Source organism: Trichoderma gamsii (assembly GCF_001481775.2).
Source record: "Trichoderma gamsii strain T6085 chromosome Unknown Scaffold_27.2, whole genome shotgun sequence".
NCBI lineage: Eukaryota > Fungi > Ascomycota > Sordariomycetes > Hypocreales > Hypocreaceae > Trichoderma > Trichoderma gamsii.
In genome coordinates, this window is record NW_020171364.1 from 280,252 (window position 1) to 296,770 (window position 16,519).

At 46.8% G+C, this 16,519-nt stretch overlaps 5 protein-coding genes across 5 annotated transcripts; 3 read left to right on the top strand and 2 right to left on the bottom strand.

The window, feature by feature from the left end:
• Window positions 1–3,127: 3,127 nt before the first annotated feature.
• Window positions 3,128–3,900, top strand: TGAM01_v207395 (dopa 4,5-dioxygenase; the record flags this gene model as incomplete). Its single annotated transcript, XM_018808030.1, has 4 exons — window positions 3,128–3,290; window positions 3,344–3,418; window positions 3,481–3,547; window positions 3,639–3,900. 4 exons carry the CDS (start codon window positions 3,128–3,130, stop codon window positions 3,898–3,900), a joined length of 567 nt encoding a protein of 188 aa, XP_018658807.1.
• A 3,048-nt stretch (window positions 3,901–6,948) lies between these two features.
• On the top strand, window positions 6,949–7,665 carry TGAM01_v207396 (hypothetical protein; the record flags this gene model as incomplete). The annotated part of the gene is made up of 1 exon (XM_018808029.1): window positions 6,949–7,665. One exon carries the CDS (start codon window positions 6,949–6,951, stop codon window positions 7,663–7,665), a length of 717 nt encoding a protein of 238 aa, XP_018658806.1.
• A 1,981-nt stretch (window positions 7,666–9,646) lies between these two features.
• Window positions 9,647–10,778, top strand: TGAM01_v207397 (hypothetical protein; the record flags this gene model as incomplete). The annotated part of the gene is made up of 2 exons (XM_018808028.1): window positions 9,647–9,804; window positions 9,863–10,778. The coding sequence occupies 2 exons, from the start codon at window positions 9,647–9,649 to the stop codon at window positions 10,776–10,778; spliced, it is 1,074 nt and encodes a 357-aa protein (XP_018658805.1).
• A 227-nt stretch (window positions 10,779–11,005) lies between these two features.
• Window positions 11,006–12,111, bottom strand: TGAM01_v207398 (hypothetical protein; the record flags this gene model as incomplete). Its single annotated transcript, XM_018808027.1, has 3 exons — window positions 11,006–11,458; window positions 11,544–11,677; window positions 11,775–12,111. The coding sequence occupies 3 exons, from the start codon at window positions 12,109–12,111 to the stop codon at window positions 11,006–11,008; spliced, it is 924 nt and encodes a 307-aa protein (XP_018658804.1).
• Window positions 12,112–13,174: 1,063 nt separating this feature from the next.
• On the bottom strand, window positions 13,175–14,267 carry TGAM01_v207399 (hypothetical protein; the record flags this gene model as incomplete). The annotated part of the gene is made up of 2 exons (XM_018808026.1): window positions 13,175–13,972; window positions 14,031–14,267. 2 exons carry the CDS (start codon window positions 14,265–14,267, stop codon window positions 13,175–13,177), a joined length of 1,035 nt encoding a protein of 344 aa, XP_018658803.1.
• Window positions 14,268–16,519: the final 2,252 nt, after the last annotated feature.

The window sequence follows — 16,519 nt, forward strand, 5'->3', positions numbered from 1 at the left end:
ACATCCTCACACGCGTATTTATTTCTGGTTAAATAGATCCAGATCTTGGATTCGGTGACTCTGCCGAAACTTTGGTGCTACTTTTTTCGCCACTTCTCCAGCTGATGATAACCGTTGCATCTCTTGGCATAACAAAAACAGTCTTGGCATTGACTGACGACGACTGGGGTATTCATATGAATGCTTTGATGTTGAGATAGCTGGGGTTTGGCTTGTTTTGCCGTGAGAAATACCGGGAAAATAGGCCAAGTTTAATCTCACTTCACCGCCGTCAACGCTTGACGCGTATCCAATCTCATCGACGATGTGCGACAGAGATTTCGAGGAGAATGGCGTGGCAGCGATAGATGAAGAAAAGGGTGACCAGTCCGATGCCTATCTTCGCAGGACCAAGATAGAAAACGACAATGCGCATCTCGAGCCCAGGTAAGCCAATATCCAGTAAGTAACGACATTCGCTTGCTGACACTCAATCACACAGTCGCTGGTGGTTTCTCGCCTCAGTGTTTCCTATGATAGCGGGAACTATTGGTCCTGTAGCTTCAGCATTCAGTATCTGCGCTTTGGTTTCACCCTGGAGGCAGCATCTCTTGCCTGGACAACAACCTGATCAGGCGCACTATATCCCAGATCCAGCATGGTATGTCTGCCGCTCAGCATATACTGCCATGAGGCGACCGGCTACTAACGATGCGTATCACAGGCTCACGGCAATAAACGCCGTCCAACTGGGAATTGCCGTCACTTCCAACCTTTTCCTACTCTTCAACATGGCAAGGCGGGTTCGCTTCAGTATAGCACAGCCCATCACGATAGTGGGATGGTAATGCCAAGATGGTCCAGTCTAACAAAACAATGCATCGCTAATAATGCATCAACAGGTACTTTTCGTCGATTTGCCTGATATGCTTGACGTCCACTGGTGCTAAACCTCTGACTGAGGGGCTTGACTTTCCCAAGGATGAGATGATTTGGTCTCAATCATTCTACTACGGCATCTGGTCGGCCATATTATATTTCATTGTCGCATCCCTCATGTCAATCACGTTCTGGGGGGCCTGCGCAGGTCATTATCCAAAGGACTTTATCCTGTCCCTCAGTCAGCGCACTTTGATGCTGCAAACCATTCTCGTCCTGCTATATCTCCATGTTGGAGCCACTGTCTTTGCCGCTATTGAGGGCTGGGGATATCTGGACGCTGTATACTGGGCTGATGTCACGCTGTTTACGATTGGTTTTGGCGACTTTGAACCGTCGACGAATCTTGGAAGAGCACTTACAATCCCGTATGCCATTGTCGGAATCATCAGCTTGGGTCTGGTCATCGAGGCTGTTCGCGGCCTCACTCTCGACGGCGGAAAGCGCCGAGTACTGGCCCGAATGGAAGAAAAGAAGAGACGAAGATTCGTACGCAAGATTTCGAAGCGAGGGGGTGACGAAATTTTGGAACCCATCCAAGACGAAAGCCTAGAGCCTATCCAAGAAGAGCCCGACTCTCCTCGCTCGCAAGCAGAATTCGACTTTCCTCGTGCGCAAACAGATAAAACTGATAGGACAGACAAAACCGATAAGACAGATAGATCCATCTCAAGCGAGTTTGAACGACGCAAAGCTGAATTCGCTCTGATGCGTAAGATCCAAGCCAAGACAGCTACACGCAGAAAGTGGATGGCTTTGGGCGTTTCCGGCTTGGTTTGGCTCGTATTCTGGATGGTCGGAGCCGTCATCTTCCAGCAAGCCGAGAAACCCTACCAAGACTGGACGTACTTTCAAGCTTTCTACTTTTGTTTCATCGCGTACACGACGATTGGATATGGTGATCTTACGCCCGTATCCAACGCGGGGAGGTCCTTCTTCGTCTTTTGGTCTCTCATGGCTTTACCGACCATCACGGTGCTTATTTCGCATGCTGGCAGCACTGTCATCAAAATTGTCCGAGATAGCACTATCCGACTAGGAAACGTCACTATCCTGCCCGGAGAAGATGCCTTTTCCTCCAGCTTCAAGCACATGGTTAGCAGAATGACACTTGGAAGGGCGTACAAGACATACTACGACTCCGCCAACCCCACAATGATGCTCGATGCGCCAAAGAACAATATTCAAAGAATAGCCGAGTTTATGGAACAGCTGGAGGAGGACGATCTTTCTGACATTGAGAGGGAACGTGACAATGCGAATGACAGTGGGGAAGATTTTGGAGGAGATAACGGAAAAGAAACGAGGAAAAGAGGCCGTCCCAACCGCCTTGACTCGACAGCATCAAATTTCACAACCAAAGTACGTCGATCGCTTTCGCGGATTCGCAATCATGAACGCAAGCTGCCCACCGGACCGGATTTCCACTTTCTTCTCATTTCAGAGATTCAAGCCGTGGCCAAGCATCGAAAGGAAAACAAGGAGTACAACTACTCATTTGACGAATGGGCGTGGTACCTCAAGCTCATTGGCGAAGACGAACACAGCGCAATGACTCACGGGAAGGCAAAGATCAAGGGGAAAAAACCAACCGGTGACTCCGGGAGAGACGAAATCGTCAAGTGGTCGTGGGTTGGGCATCGCAGCCCTTTGATGGGGAGCCAGAGTGAGAGCGACTGGATATTGGAAAAATTGGTGGACAGGCTGCAACAGTCGCTATCGGCTGAGAGTCAGAGGCAGAAAGCTGAGAATAAGGTGCAGCGACGGAAACGTCGGGGTACGTTTGATGATTATGCCATGTAAGATATACGGACTGGTGTAAATAATGTGTATTATAGTTTTATAGTAATCTGAGGAAATGCGTGGGGACAAGCGGTATGCGTTTCGCGTTTGCTTTTAGATCATCTACATTTTGGCAATTGTATTGAATCTCGATAGAAGAACAATTAGATCTTTATGAACAGACAGCAGCCACTTGAGCCATTGCGAGTACCTGTATTGTAGGACAGATTCAAAAGTTCCAGGATCCCCGCTTCCGCGCCCAAATGCAGATAGCGCTGTGACAAATGGCGTGCTTAGTGCTACAACGCAGCTAAGAATTGAAGACCTCAGTTTCACGCATGCGACAACAACCCATCGTCGATTGTAATATCTTCAAAACTATCAAGCATAGCGCAGGACTAAGTTGCAGCGTATCCAGTAACTCACAATGACCCAAGTCCCCGTGCCAAAGCCCCAAGATGATCTACAGACCGTTGTAGAGGCTCGGACAAGAGAGTGGCACTTCCACATCTACTTCCTACTGCAATCGCCCACTGAAACGGCTGCGGCACTTGCGCTTCGTGATGCGGTATTAAGACTTCGTCGTGATGGTACGTAAGACCCTAGACAGCCTCGAGACACTGGGAACTAATTGGCCGTATAGGTGCCTTTGTGGCCGTTCCGCTGCACAGAGTCAACAAGTATCCTATTGGACCTCACCCTGCTGGGTCGTATGAGAGTGAGTAATGGCCCGTGAGATATAAATAATACCAAATAAGTCTCGTCTAATCTTGAGTAAAGTCTGGGTTCCCGACTCTTCGTTCTCTGACGTATTCTTCTACTTGGCATCAAACCGAGGAAATTTGAGGTCAGTTCCAATCTAGCCGGCGCTTATACCCCATTCTATAAACAGCTACGACTTTGCATAACTTTTGCTCATTTTCTGATACACGGTGCAGCGTACTTATACATCCCCTAACTTCTGAACAACGTCGAGACCACGAGACTCGCAATGGCTGGCTAGGTACGCCGTGGCCCATCTACTTAGACGGATTGCCTCGCGAAAGTGACGAGGTGCCTCTTCAGTATCCCGAGCTGGGCCTCGGCTGGTCCACCGTGCCAGAAGACGAAATATCGCTTGATGAGAGGAGAAAGAGGGGAGCCAAGGTCGAGGCGCTTTTGGCTAATGACCCTGAGGCGGCCCCTGCTCCTCAAGATTGATGACTGAGCATGGTTCACCAGGAACTCGGGTTCTCCTATAGAATGCCGGTGTTCTAGAAGGACGGGGTACCAACATCTTGATACGCCCACAAATAATTACATGGTAGCATCGACTAAGCGCTAGGAAGCAATTGTTCTCGATAATGGGAACTTGAGAGATCCCTGTATGCATCAGCTCGCCTGCATATGACTCGTTCTATGTTTGTAGTAGGTATTGTAAGTTTCGATGTCTGCTTATGGCTACATACATACATCACGAGAGAATCTGTCATTAGTGAGAAAAGTTTGCAGTATGTTTTGTGCGGACGATAGTATCGGTCGTAAATCACCTCTTTATGTAGATGTTTCTAGAGTTTATGCCAAATTGCATTATTGGGTCCAGCTGTAAAGCATGGTGGACGAATATATAGTGTAGGTGTAAAGAAAAAAAGCCGCACATTATCATAGGCTCTCGCGAATCACCTTGTTAGAGTTAATATTTAAGCTAAACTTTTTATAGCTCTTATTTCTGAGGTTTGATGGATTTCTCGGCCTACCAATACCGGTATATGTCATGCCCTCCCGTGGTGGCAAATTTTTAAATTTAGTTGTCGCCAACATGGATGATCTGCCTTGCCGCGTCACACAGCGAGAGCCGCTGGTGTCATGTCTCCGATCCTGGTAACACAATGGAAAATCTCCGTTCGAGGCACGTCTATTTTTAAGAACAACACACATGCAAACTGCAGCTTGTTTTCCTTTTGAAGTTAGCTAGAAAATTCAGGCAGCTAGAGTCAAGGTTCAGCTTATTTAGGTTTCCTATGTTATGGTTCTTTTATCTTAACGCATCGGCATTCTACATCGCATTCTCATCTTATTCATTCCGTATCGAAATTTTACCTAAAATCTCTCTTCCTTGAATATGCCGTGATTAAATAACGATGTCGAAGCAGAAGCCATACATTAGAGTTTCTCTTCGTGATTTTGTCATACCATTTCCATTCTGCTTGGTGTTCGATCCTTCGGGCGGGGAGACGATCACAGCATTAGCCTCAACTACGGTGTACTCCGCACGTTAGGGAACTAAAGAATGAGGCTGTGTTATCGATCTGACAATGACAACACGTATTCCAGGCGGAGACTCTTCAAAACATAGCAGAAGAGAAAGCCGTATCTCGGTTAGGGGCATATGAAGAATTACACAAATTGAGGCGCACGCTTCACTGCATTCATCGAGAACAGATAGCCTTGTGATCTTTTTGGACTCATTGTAGAAATACCTACTACCAGTACTCTGAGCTGTCATGGAATACCTCGATATTTTTAAAGACTAGACGTTAACATAGTCATTCAATGCCGGGATGCTTGTTATCATATACTGGCCCCAGCTGGAGTAACTTTAAATGTAGCTTTTCAGATCAGCTAACTTAACATGAGCTTAGTAAACATAGATGCCGCATTTATGAGATGGGCTAAGTTCAAGCGGGCTAACTAAACCTCCCAAAATCCCGCGAATCGTCAGACACTAGATACTCTTGGCCCCTCTAGATCAGAATCGGGAAGATTGATTCAGCCGCAAGATTGCTGGAATCGTACCCAATTCCACATCGTCCGATAATTCAGCCCAGTGTACTCCACTTTCGTAGTCATGAACCAAGATTTAGCCCATTGTAGCATGTCATGAAGCCGGATGGCAAGTGCAATCTTATTGGGGGAGTCTATCGCTTTTGAGTTGCAAGGGTTGGTAAAACACTGCTCCATCAACGCCATGTTTCTAAACATAGCTTATTTATAGTCGTCAGCTCCTTGCTCTTGGTAAGCTATGTCATAAGCATAGTCCCCGACCCCTGTTCAAGTAGCCAGAGCCCTTAGCAGCTCACCAACCAATGCGATTAAACAAAACAAATACGCCTTGCTCAAAAATTTTCTTTTTCCTCGGAAGCGGTGGAGAGCCGGTATTCGCACTCAACTGCCAAGCGGCAGGGCCGAAATTACGAACTTTGGGAACCATCCTTTTCAGATGATCTCCCATTAGAGCAAGCCTCTGTGTGGCATCCTCAGGCACCTTTGACCAACAGCTGTTGGGAGGGCAGTTGACACGTCAAGGGGACAAGTAGTACTACTATGTACTACTTCGTATATGCAGCACGTATGTAGGTATGCGTGAATGCTGTGCGAGTTGGGCGGAAACATAAAGTTACCCACAAACACCAAAACGCGCCACATCCCAAGAGAAAAACACGAATTCCCTGAATCCTTGCATTAGCAGAGCCACTAAATCCAGAGCTGTGTATCGTCCAGGCGTTGAGTTTAGCCTAGCTCGAGGCCCACAAGCCACCAACAGTTGTCAACTGTATGCGAGTTGACGGATATCAATAACCAAATAGGCAAAGCGGCATTCCTTCTCGCTAACAGCCAATGGCAGAGTGTATAAATAAAATAGGAGTCGGCGTTGTTCGTCATCACCACGACTTGGTTGATAAATCACAAAATTTAACAAAAGAAGCAACAGCTAAATACCACGATTAGTATGCTTGAGCTAGGTAGCTCAATGAGATGTCCAAGCTCACAACTCACTTCTGTCAGACTGTATTCAATTAAATGTAAAGTTTAAGGAGTAGCTGCACATGGGTGGAGAGTTGTAAACACCAACCACAGAGGCGCTCATGCGGCTCTGTCTCTTTCAGGCCCACAAGCGGCCCCCAACCCGCGAGGCAAACTCAAGGACATTTTGACCGCTCCACCCTCCATCCTTCGGGAGCTTGTTGCACGGAATACTGTTTACTCGTTTCCGCTAGTCTCGATGTTTTCTCAAAGCCTTGCGGACGCTTGTCAGCAGGGCAGGTGTGCTGTTGGCTGGTACCTCAGCCACCGATTCCACCTGGTCAGCACTAATATGGCAAAAAGGAGCCAGGATGTACTACGTGAGCCCAAGTCTTATATAGTATAAGAGACGCAAGCGAGCTCTTCAATTTTAGTCGGGCTGTCTTAAGGTTTTTCTTCCTTCACAAGTAAAAAGCTAGCCGGATTGTAGCAAATCGGTATTTGTGAGCATTCTTTTGGATCAAAATGACGCTTTCTCTACCTCTTGCTATCGCCCTGGGCGCGCTGATGATCGATGGCATCCTCGAGCTGTCTTTCATTACCAGCATGGTGGCTTGGCTTCATCAAACCGCCAGTGGTACTTTCACGGTCAACTTTGACGGCTCGACTTTCGAACTCTACGGCGAACCGAAACATTTCTTAGTCGACCAAGGCCACACCAGCAACGGCGCCGCGGGAACAGCAATTATCCTGATTGGCTTCGGAGGCATCGTCACTCTTTTTCTCAGAAACCGCCCTCACATCCTCGGCCAGAAATTCACGTCCTTCATCTACGGTCTATGGCTTACCATTCTCGTTCTCGGCCTGACTCTCACTCTCGCCGCCCTCGCTTACGTCTTCGCCGTTACAAACTCGCACAAGGGGCAGACGATTGACGTCAAAGTCGCCTCGACAACTGGCAACCACAAATATGCCCTCGATACGTGGACACCTCAGAACTGGTTCCCTGCAGTGCTCAAGCTGGACCTGGCAAACGAAAGCCAGAGGAAGGACATTGCAAACCACCTGCGAGTCATGCGCGGATGGCAGTACAACTTGATTCCGATGTTCTTGATTCAGCTTACGACTACTGTTTTGGCCTTCTTGGAGTTTTTGCAGAGACGACGATCAGGGCCTTCTCTTGTTGCATATGGAGCCGTGGACCGAAACAGCGCAGAGCAAAAGATGGTCGCGACTCCTTGAATGAGAGTTCGCTTTTGGCATCCGAGGTGTTGGGCATTCTAGATTCTTGCATATATTTTAGATACGAGAAGCATTTACGGCATGGGGTTATTAACTTGCATTATTTCTTTGGACGGGATTTTATCTTGAATTGGGGCGGGGGCTTTTTGTGAAGCTTTCACACTTTAAACTTCTATCTATCACTCCTTTAATGAAACCATTCCTTCTTTTACCTAATTTTGATGCTCTGTTCTGATGTATTCTATTTTTAAGCCTCAGAAAGTGAAATCATGAGAACAAGAAGCTTGAAGCAGCCCCAAAGAGAAGCTTGTTCAAGAACCACTTGACAGTATCATCATATCCGCTACTGCATGCGGGAAAAAAAAAAATTGACCCTCTCATTCATTGGTCGCAGAGTCATGTTGATCCATTCATTGCTGATGGATTGGTGACGCAATATGGATCGTCGCGCTTAGACGTCGCTGCATATCCACCAACTTAATTGTCGTAAATGAGGCCCAGCACCTATACTGAGATGAAATGTAACAGTACGGTCGTATTGAACACTAAAGACTCCATTTACAAAGGGCGAATGGGCCCTGCAGCTGCTCAGTAGGCTGCTTAGGATAGTACTGAGATTGAATCATGATAACATATGATAGGGCCTGGCTCTAAGATGTTATCGTATATTATAGAGTAGATGGAAGGGCCCATATGTGGAGAAAGTGCAGCCAGCTGCGGCTGCTTGTTGTACCTACATCTTGAAGTGACTTTGCAGCGATTCGGAGGTTGTCTGGTGTTCACACTCTTCAAAGTGAGCTGCTCAATGTAGCGATGTACAGCTATAGAAATGGCAGTTAGAAGTAAATTTATTCTACAAGCGCTGGACGCGTTACGATGGTCAATCTATAAGCTTAGACCGTCTCTCAGTGGAGTTGCAAATGGCGGAAAAGTCGACACAGGCATAGCGACCCACTCCGCAACTCGCTCCGCATGAGCTGAAGGTCAAGGATTCCGTCTTGGGAATTGCAGCACCCAACTCAGCTAATAGATGCATATGGCATCGAAACGTTACGCCCACTGAGCTTATTACGGGCTCTCAATACCATAGAGTAAAAAAGAAATCGTCAATGTCATGCCATATTCATATCCATGATTGTGTTGCTCGCATGCTAATAATTATAAGCGCTACATATCGCATTGACTATCTAGAACAGCTCACGTCACAATAAACGGTCGCCATAGAAAGGAGATATAGGGTATTCCCAGACATTCTCCGATGAAGATGCCTTCTGGTATCGCATGCATCACATCAAAAGAGTCCCCATCGAGCCGATTTAGATGCGACGGGTTTTGTTCTGTATCTAGACTCCGATGATTCATCATTAGCCTCTTAGCAGTCTTCTAATCCATAATCGTGCCTTTACCATCCTCAATCCACGGACTTGTTCGGAATACCGAACCTACAGAAAATAGGCGGGCAATTTCAAGCTTGGATTGCAAGTAAGGAGAGAGTATTCTAAAAGAAAGCTTAGAATGAATAAGCATGACCAATGCCTCTTTACAGCTTCTCGCTGCGTTTTGTAAGCGGCACAAGGACTGGTGGATGATAGCCTCGAAATAGGGAAGGCGTAAAGCATAGGGCTGCAATTGACACTGATGAATGGATAAAAGAGGAGAAGAGAAGGAAACTGAAGTGTATACGATGCGCAATGAAGTCGCTGACGCATGATTATTGGGAATTGCATAAGCTTGGTAGACTGCTCGGAGATAAGAATTGAATATCCGTGGTAGTAAAGTCATCAGCTCAACCCATTCTAGGCTTCACCTCGGTATACATGCGTGACGATGAATTTTTTTTTTTATTTATATAAATATAGAGTAATAGATGTATAAGAGCAGGATCTTGCCATCATCAATCACTCGCATTGTAGCGTTATCAATTGATCCCTCGGAAACAGACATCGATTTCTCAGCTGGCATATTCAGACAGTGCTTCATCATGTATACTTCAAGTTTACGCCCTTTCATCTGGGCATATCTTATGAGTGCAGTATTGGGCTCATGTCCTCCTTTCCAGGGTTCCTTTAATGCATCTGTGCCAGACCTCTATCCAGAGAGCGCGGATTGGGATCCGGTGCACTGCAAAGTATACTTTGGGTACGCTATGCTTTTATCCCTTTTATCTATCTCTAACCTCAGTTCTGACGAATGAAAGCCTCTACTACAATTCTTCGGTTGCGGTTTATGATCCATATCGTGATGAATATGAGTCAATCGTCTTCCCTGGAATCACCGGCAATGACGACTACACCATTACTGGTATTGACTACGATGGAATGGGATCGATGTACTTCGCAGCAACTTCATATACGGCCTTTGTGGCAACAACATCTGGAAACCCAGCACTGGCGAATTTTACCGGCCCCAACAGCATCATTCGATATGATACCAAGTCCCGTACAATTCTGTGGATAACAGATCTGGTGCCGCTACAAAAGCAAGTGTTCCAGCAAACGGGAAAGCTGATTACAGGTTTTCAAGATATGGCAGAAGATGATCAAGGGAATACCTACGTAATAGGATCATTTGGCTCTATCATTATCAAAATCAACAGGAGCGGTACGCCGAACATCTGGTACCAACCAAAAAGCATCAACGACACACTTCATTCAGGCGGCATTGTTCGATCAGGGGACAAGATTGTCATCAATGATCGAGTCGCTCCGGGGTTGTTGACTTTTGATATCAACAAATCCAAGGGATTTCCGGTCTATGTGCATCCGGAGGGATTCCCGACTAATTATACGGGCGGAGGGGACGGATTGCTTTTGCCAGCAAGATACGGCGGTAAAGTCATCCTCTGGTCTGACGATTTCTATGGGACCCGTGTCGTTGGAAGTAGAAATAACTGGAAGACGGTTGAATATCTTGGCTTGGTCCTTATGGATGGCAATCTCAGCAAGCAAGGTGGATATACAACTGGCAGCTTTGAGGTTGGGCAAACGATCTATTCTTTGACTGAATTCTTCCAGCCTACGAGGTCTGTCAAACCAAAGCATGAGTTTTTGATGGTGGATATGACGGAGCAGATTGATGAGCTTGTGAAGGCTTGGAAGGGCGAGATTTTGTAGTTGGTCGAAATCCCGAACCAATGTGTAAGCCTTTCACTTGCGAACATTTGGAGTCTACAACTATCATAATAATATATAAATTGATATATGTATGCGCTGTCTATTCTAAAATTTAATGCAACCGATGATATTTCTGTGCTTATATATATACAGGGCCGATATCGCTTTTTTGAGTTATTGTTGAACCAGATGCTTAGTTGTTGCCCTACATAACAGGCATAAACTGCTTACTGCCGTGCGAAATTCTTCAGATGGTCCATCACAACATCTCCTGCTTCCAGTATAACCCAGTGGTCGGCTTCCACAGCATGCTGTGTATAACCCTTTGTGGTCCAAGGCTCAGTCTCAGACTTTAGTTGGTCAAATCTTGTGACGGGATCTTTGGTGCCTCCAGTGGCCATAACTGGCACTTTGATCTTTCGATTCTCATCCGTAAGCCTCGCTTCATCCACGGCAGAGTATCCTCTCAAGAAGGATTGATAATAGTTAAGTGCCGCTTGCATTGCATCGCGCTTGCTAAATAGTGAGATCCACAGGGGCTTGAAACCTGGCTCGAGCCACTCGGGATCGGGCGTGGTGGTGTTGGCGGTGACCCAGGCCCGCACAGCACCAAGAGCACAGAAGGTTTGCGGCAAGTCGGAGGCGTTATTATGGAAGGCAAGATGAAAAAAGGAATCGAGCTAAAGAAATCAAGCGTTAGCATTCATGATGGGGCAAATGTGACGCAACACAATGACTGCCGCTGTCAAACTTGACATAACTCACATTCTGAGTAAGCACAGAAGCCGCATCGAAAGAGTTGAAGAAGTACCAGTATCCAAATGGCATATAACCAAGCTGCTTTAAGCCCTGAACATTAAAACCGTCAACGTCAAAGTTAATGCCGGGCGCATTGTAGCCTAGAGATAGGAACACTGCTTTTTCGAATGTCTCAGGATGCCAGACAAGAGCGCGAGACAAGACCAAGCTACCCCAGTCATGGCCAACGCCAATCACTTTTATCAATGTTCTCATGCTTAACCAGCTCGGCGAAATGTCCAGAGATAGTTTTCAAATTGTAAGCCTCTAGCTCAAGTGGCATATCGCTATCTCCGTAACCGAGGAGATCAGGAACAATGACACCATGACCCTCATCGGTGAGTTTTGAGATGTGTGATCGCCATTCTTTACGAGTCGAAGGAAACCCATGGAGTAGAAGGAATGTTGAATTATCTCCGCGAGCAGGCACGTAGTCGTAAACGTATGTAGTTCCGTCGTAGGAGCTGAAGATTCGCGACTCCAAAGCAGAGATCAGGGGCAGAGAAGCAGCCAAAATGAGGTTGATAAACCTCATGGTGAGATGAATGACGATATACTATGTACTTGACTCTTGAAGTATATTATAAAATAATCACTTTCAAGTGACTCTGCGAGCCTGGCTATTTATACACGTCCATCAATGTTGGGGAGTTCTCATACTTACAAATCTATTCGACGGTCTCCTGAATCCCGCATACATGGTTGAGTTGTGGATCTTCTTTTGAAGGCCAGACCTTCTTCACATGCCGGGACGTTAACCGACGTCAGCGGGTGCTGTTCCGCAAAAAAGCGGCGAGATAATCACAATCCTTCCGGAGTTAAGGTACGGGAGTGTTACCGGGTGTGGTGGAAAACGTCGTGCGTTAGCCACTGGCATCTAAAGGGGCGGTTATGCGGCCGAATCACCGTATCGTGGTCCAGCCAGCTGCCGATTTGTAATCGCACAATATGAATTTCTGGAAAAGAAAGAATTACAGCAATTTACAAGTATAAGATTAATTATCCGCTGGTCTAACTTTCAGCGTTCAAAGTCAGACCAATGGGTAGCAAAACGTTCTTTCAAATGGCTTTTCAGTTAATGGTTTTGGCGTAATGGATTGGAAATGGCTTGATTTGTTGTCTCTACACTGTTTCACTCTTATATCTCGTTTTGCTGTGTGAAATTATGATATCCTTGAACGAACATTGCTTATAGCAATTAGTTAATGGGAACTGCTTAAACACTGTAGCCGTCTTCGAATCTAATGTGATGACAAAAAAAAATTGTTTTGAGACAGAAATCGTTATGGACGACTGATTACGGTTGACTATAACAGCTTTCATCTCAAAACACAGTACACAAGATCTTGTAAACAGCCTTCTGAGTCTTGATGGTGTCAATATAGATGAACACTCCTATCTCAACTGGCACTGCTGGCTTCAGAAGTGCATAGTACTCAACATAAGCCACGTTGTTAAATGCACATGTTGCACAAGATGAGATATAATTCAGCTGGGAAAATTTCAAATCATCATTTAATATAGATGAGATTTAATAGTAGCTATTTAGACTCAAGTTATCCGAATTTACAAGAGGCGTAGCAGTGGCCCGCTTTCGCTTAAGCGGCCTTATTACGCACATCAATCATGTTGAGCGCTGCATCAACAATAGACTCCTCAAACGAGCGATACTTTAAGCCAAGAATCTTCTTTGACTTTGAGTTATCCACCTCATATATATCTGCTCCGGGGTAGTTTTGCCCCGGCTTGCCAACGGGCACCAACTTCTTGTCGGCCTCGGCAATAAGGGGGGACGCACGCAAAACGTCGGCCGTTTTCTGGTAGCTGTAGCGTCCACTGACGATAAAGAAACGCTCATTTCCAGCTTCGGGAACTTCCAACGCGCGAACATGAGCAACGGCAAGGTCTCGCACATCGACGAATCCCCAAAAACCCGTATCAGGCACATCCTCGAGCTCGCCAGATAGGAAACGGTGAATATCCCAAGCGCTGGTATTCATTGCTGACAAGGATACGACGTGAGCCGCGGGACCAAAGACCATGGGTGGGTTTAAGACGGTCAAGTCAAAGTGAGGCTTTTGTTCGTTGATGAACTTCCAAGCAGCCTTCTCAGCCAACGCCTTGGAAGCGCAGTAACACACCACCGCATCAGCAGTCTTGGCGTAATCGTAAGTCACCTCATTCCAATCAGCTTCGTTGTATGTGTGGCCTGGCCAGAAGCCCTTCGAGAAGTCGGCCATGGCGGCAAAAGACGAGGTGATAACAACACGCTTGGCTTGGGGGGCATGTGCAGCAACGGATGCCAGCAAGTTCTTGGTTCCTTCAATAGCCGGAATCAACACCTCTGACTCATTGTCCTTGATGTTGAGCATAAATGGGCTGGCAATATGCAGAGCCTGATCCAACGCTGTCAGTATATATCTTGTCTGATACATGCCTCTTGGAAATACCTACTCCATGAATATCTTTGACAGCCTCGTCAAAGGCATTTTTAACGCTCATATCAGGAACGACCGCCACAGAAAACTTATCCGCGTAGGCAGAGTAAGTTTTCCGAACTATCTCGGCTGACTTCTCGGATCGGACAGTTCCTCGGACCTGGTAACCGCCATCCAGCAGCGCAATAACAGCATGTGCGGCAATGAAGCCATTCACACCGGTGACTAAGATCAGTTTTCCTGTTGAGCTCATGTTTATCTCGGCTAGCAATGTGGTTTTAGGGCGATGGGAAGCGATTTCGGGAGTGGTTGACAATTTTCTGGTTGTAGTTGTGGCTGCGGATGTGAATGTGAAAGGTGGTGATGGCGCCCTTTTATGTTCTTCATTCTGTATGCTGAATGCTGAATGACAAATAGAATCTTATCTCCGAATTGCTTTTTGGTGACATGACGTTGAATCAATTAAAGGTTGATTCATCAACGATCTCTAGGGTCTTAACATTCGGTACTATCTCCGATGACAGGCGGGGCTCGGGATGGATGGTGCGGGCATGCGGCCGCATCCGCCATTCAGGTCTAGCAACTGATGCCTAGTATCTTCCGGGGGCAGTATATATTCGTCAACGTTGCTTTTCTACCAATATCAAATATTCATCTAGAACAAATTAGCACGTGGGACTATGACCCTCAGATGTCAGGAGATGCTCACTCGCAATGTTCCACCTCGTCTGCATAGAGCGCAGATAAGACTGTAATGTCTCTAGATTTCCAGCCATTTCTTCATTGCCACTTTCTTTAAAATACCAAATGGACGTGACTGCTGCTTGGTATAGGCAATCGCATATTAGGGGGCTCAAATTATCGCTATTACTTGGTTCCGTGAGTTGCAACATGTCGCCAAAGCGCATTATTTCGGCTGGCATTTTGCGAAATTCACCAAGTGCCAACGCCTGCATCTCGGTTTCTTCCACACAGCCCACATGTCGATTAGTTTCGGTGCATGAATACATGTTCAACAAGGCGACCTTTGCGCTAAAGGCTATAGCATAGGCAAGGCTGAAGGTGACGCTATCTAGACTGAATTCTGAGTCCAAGAGGTGCAATAGACTGTTCAGCGTTTTCAGTAGCTGCGCGGCTGTTGTGTATCGAAGAGGCCCAAGCAGTCTAGAATCATCTCGGTGCTCGATAATACGCCCAAGCAAGTGAGCGACTTGGCAAGTTCGTGAAAATGGATCGCCTGACAATGCGGTTACGCCGTGGACAAAAAGAGGCTGACTGGGAGTTGGTTCACCCTGGTCCCAGCTCTTTGTGTCGCATGGAAGCATCTCATCGTCGGCAAACTCTCCCGAAGAGAGGGGTCGGCCCTCGAAGCCAACGTTGATATACCTGTCCCAGGATTTATTAGCATTGATGCCGTAGCATGGAGACGAATTTCTTCGTCGGTTTCAAGCCAGAAACATGTTACCTGTCGAGAACAAGTACCGCGAACCAAGTCCGCCTGATTTCTTCAGCCTCCGCCCAAGATGTTGGCAGTTTAAATGACTTGGATGTGGAACTATTGCCATGCAACCCCATCATTTGGCCTACTCTTGCACAGCGTCCAATTGACATGTAAGCCGCGGGATAAATGCCATGGCCAACTTCGTAGAGGGCGATTAAAATGGCCGCTTGTAGCACACCTAGGGTCAGGAATCCACTGTCTTCCAACACCGTCAGGTATCCTTTGACGATTCTGTACAGCCGATTTCCAGATGGGCTGCCAGCAGCACTCGTAATCATCTTCATAGCCGCCAAAAGTGCGGCCATTCCAGGGTCTGGGTGCATGTCAACAAGAGCAATGAATTGGCCAATCTTTCTTTGCCAAACAAATGGTAGCCATGAGTGGATTGTGTCAAAGTAGCTGTCAGCGATTTCACGTATTGCCGATGGAGATTCTATCAGACAAAGCAGCTCCTGCGGTATAGTCGTGAAAGGGAATGTACGAACATCCAATAGTCTGCAGTCCACAGCAGTATCGAGAAAATAGGAAATAGGAAGCAGGGGTGAAGGTACCTGCTCGGAAAACGACAGTGCTTGGGTCTCCTGCGTAAAGGCGAGAATATCTGAAGGCTGCATGGCAGGCCGCGACGTGTCCAGGGAGCCAGGAGTGCTGGGAGAGCCGCTTGAGTTAGAAGATACATCTCTTCTCAGTGTCGCCTCAAGATGGGCTACTCGGGTTCGCAGGCGAACAAGCTCCTCGTTTCTATCGACGATGTATTCACATTCCCGCCCTGCCCGGCGACAGGTTCCGCAATGCGGTACTTGCTTATCGCATCTCCGCTTTTGCTTGCGGCAATACAGGCAGGTCTGGAGAGGCCGTAGAGGACTAGCCATGGAGGACAAGTGCAGGATGTTGATATAGTAACTGCGATAGAAAGGGACTTGGAGATCTTTGGAATTTTCTAGTTTACTTATGTATCTTCTAACTTGGTGGGCTATTCTTGCGGTGATGCGGCCGCACCGCCG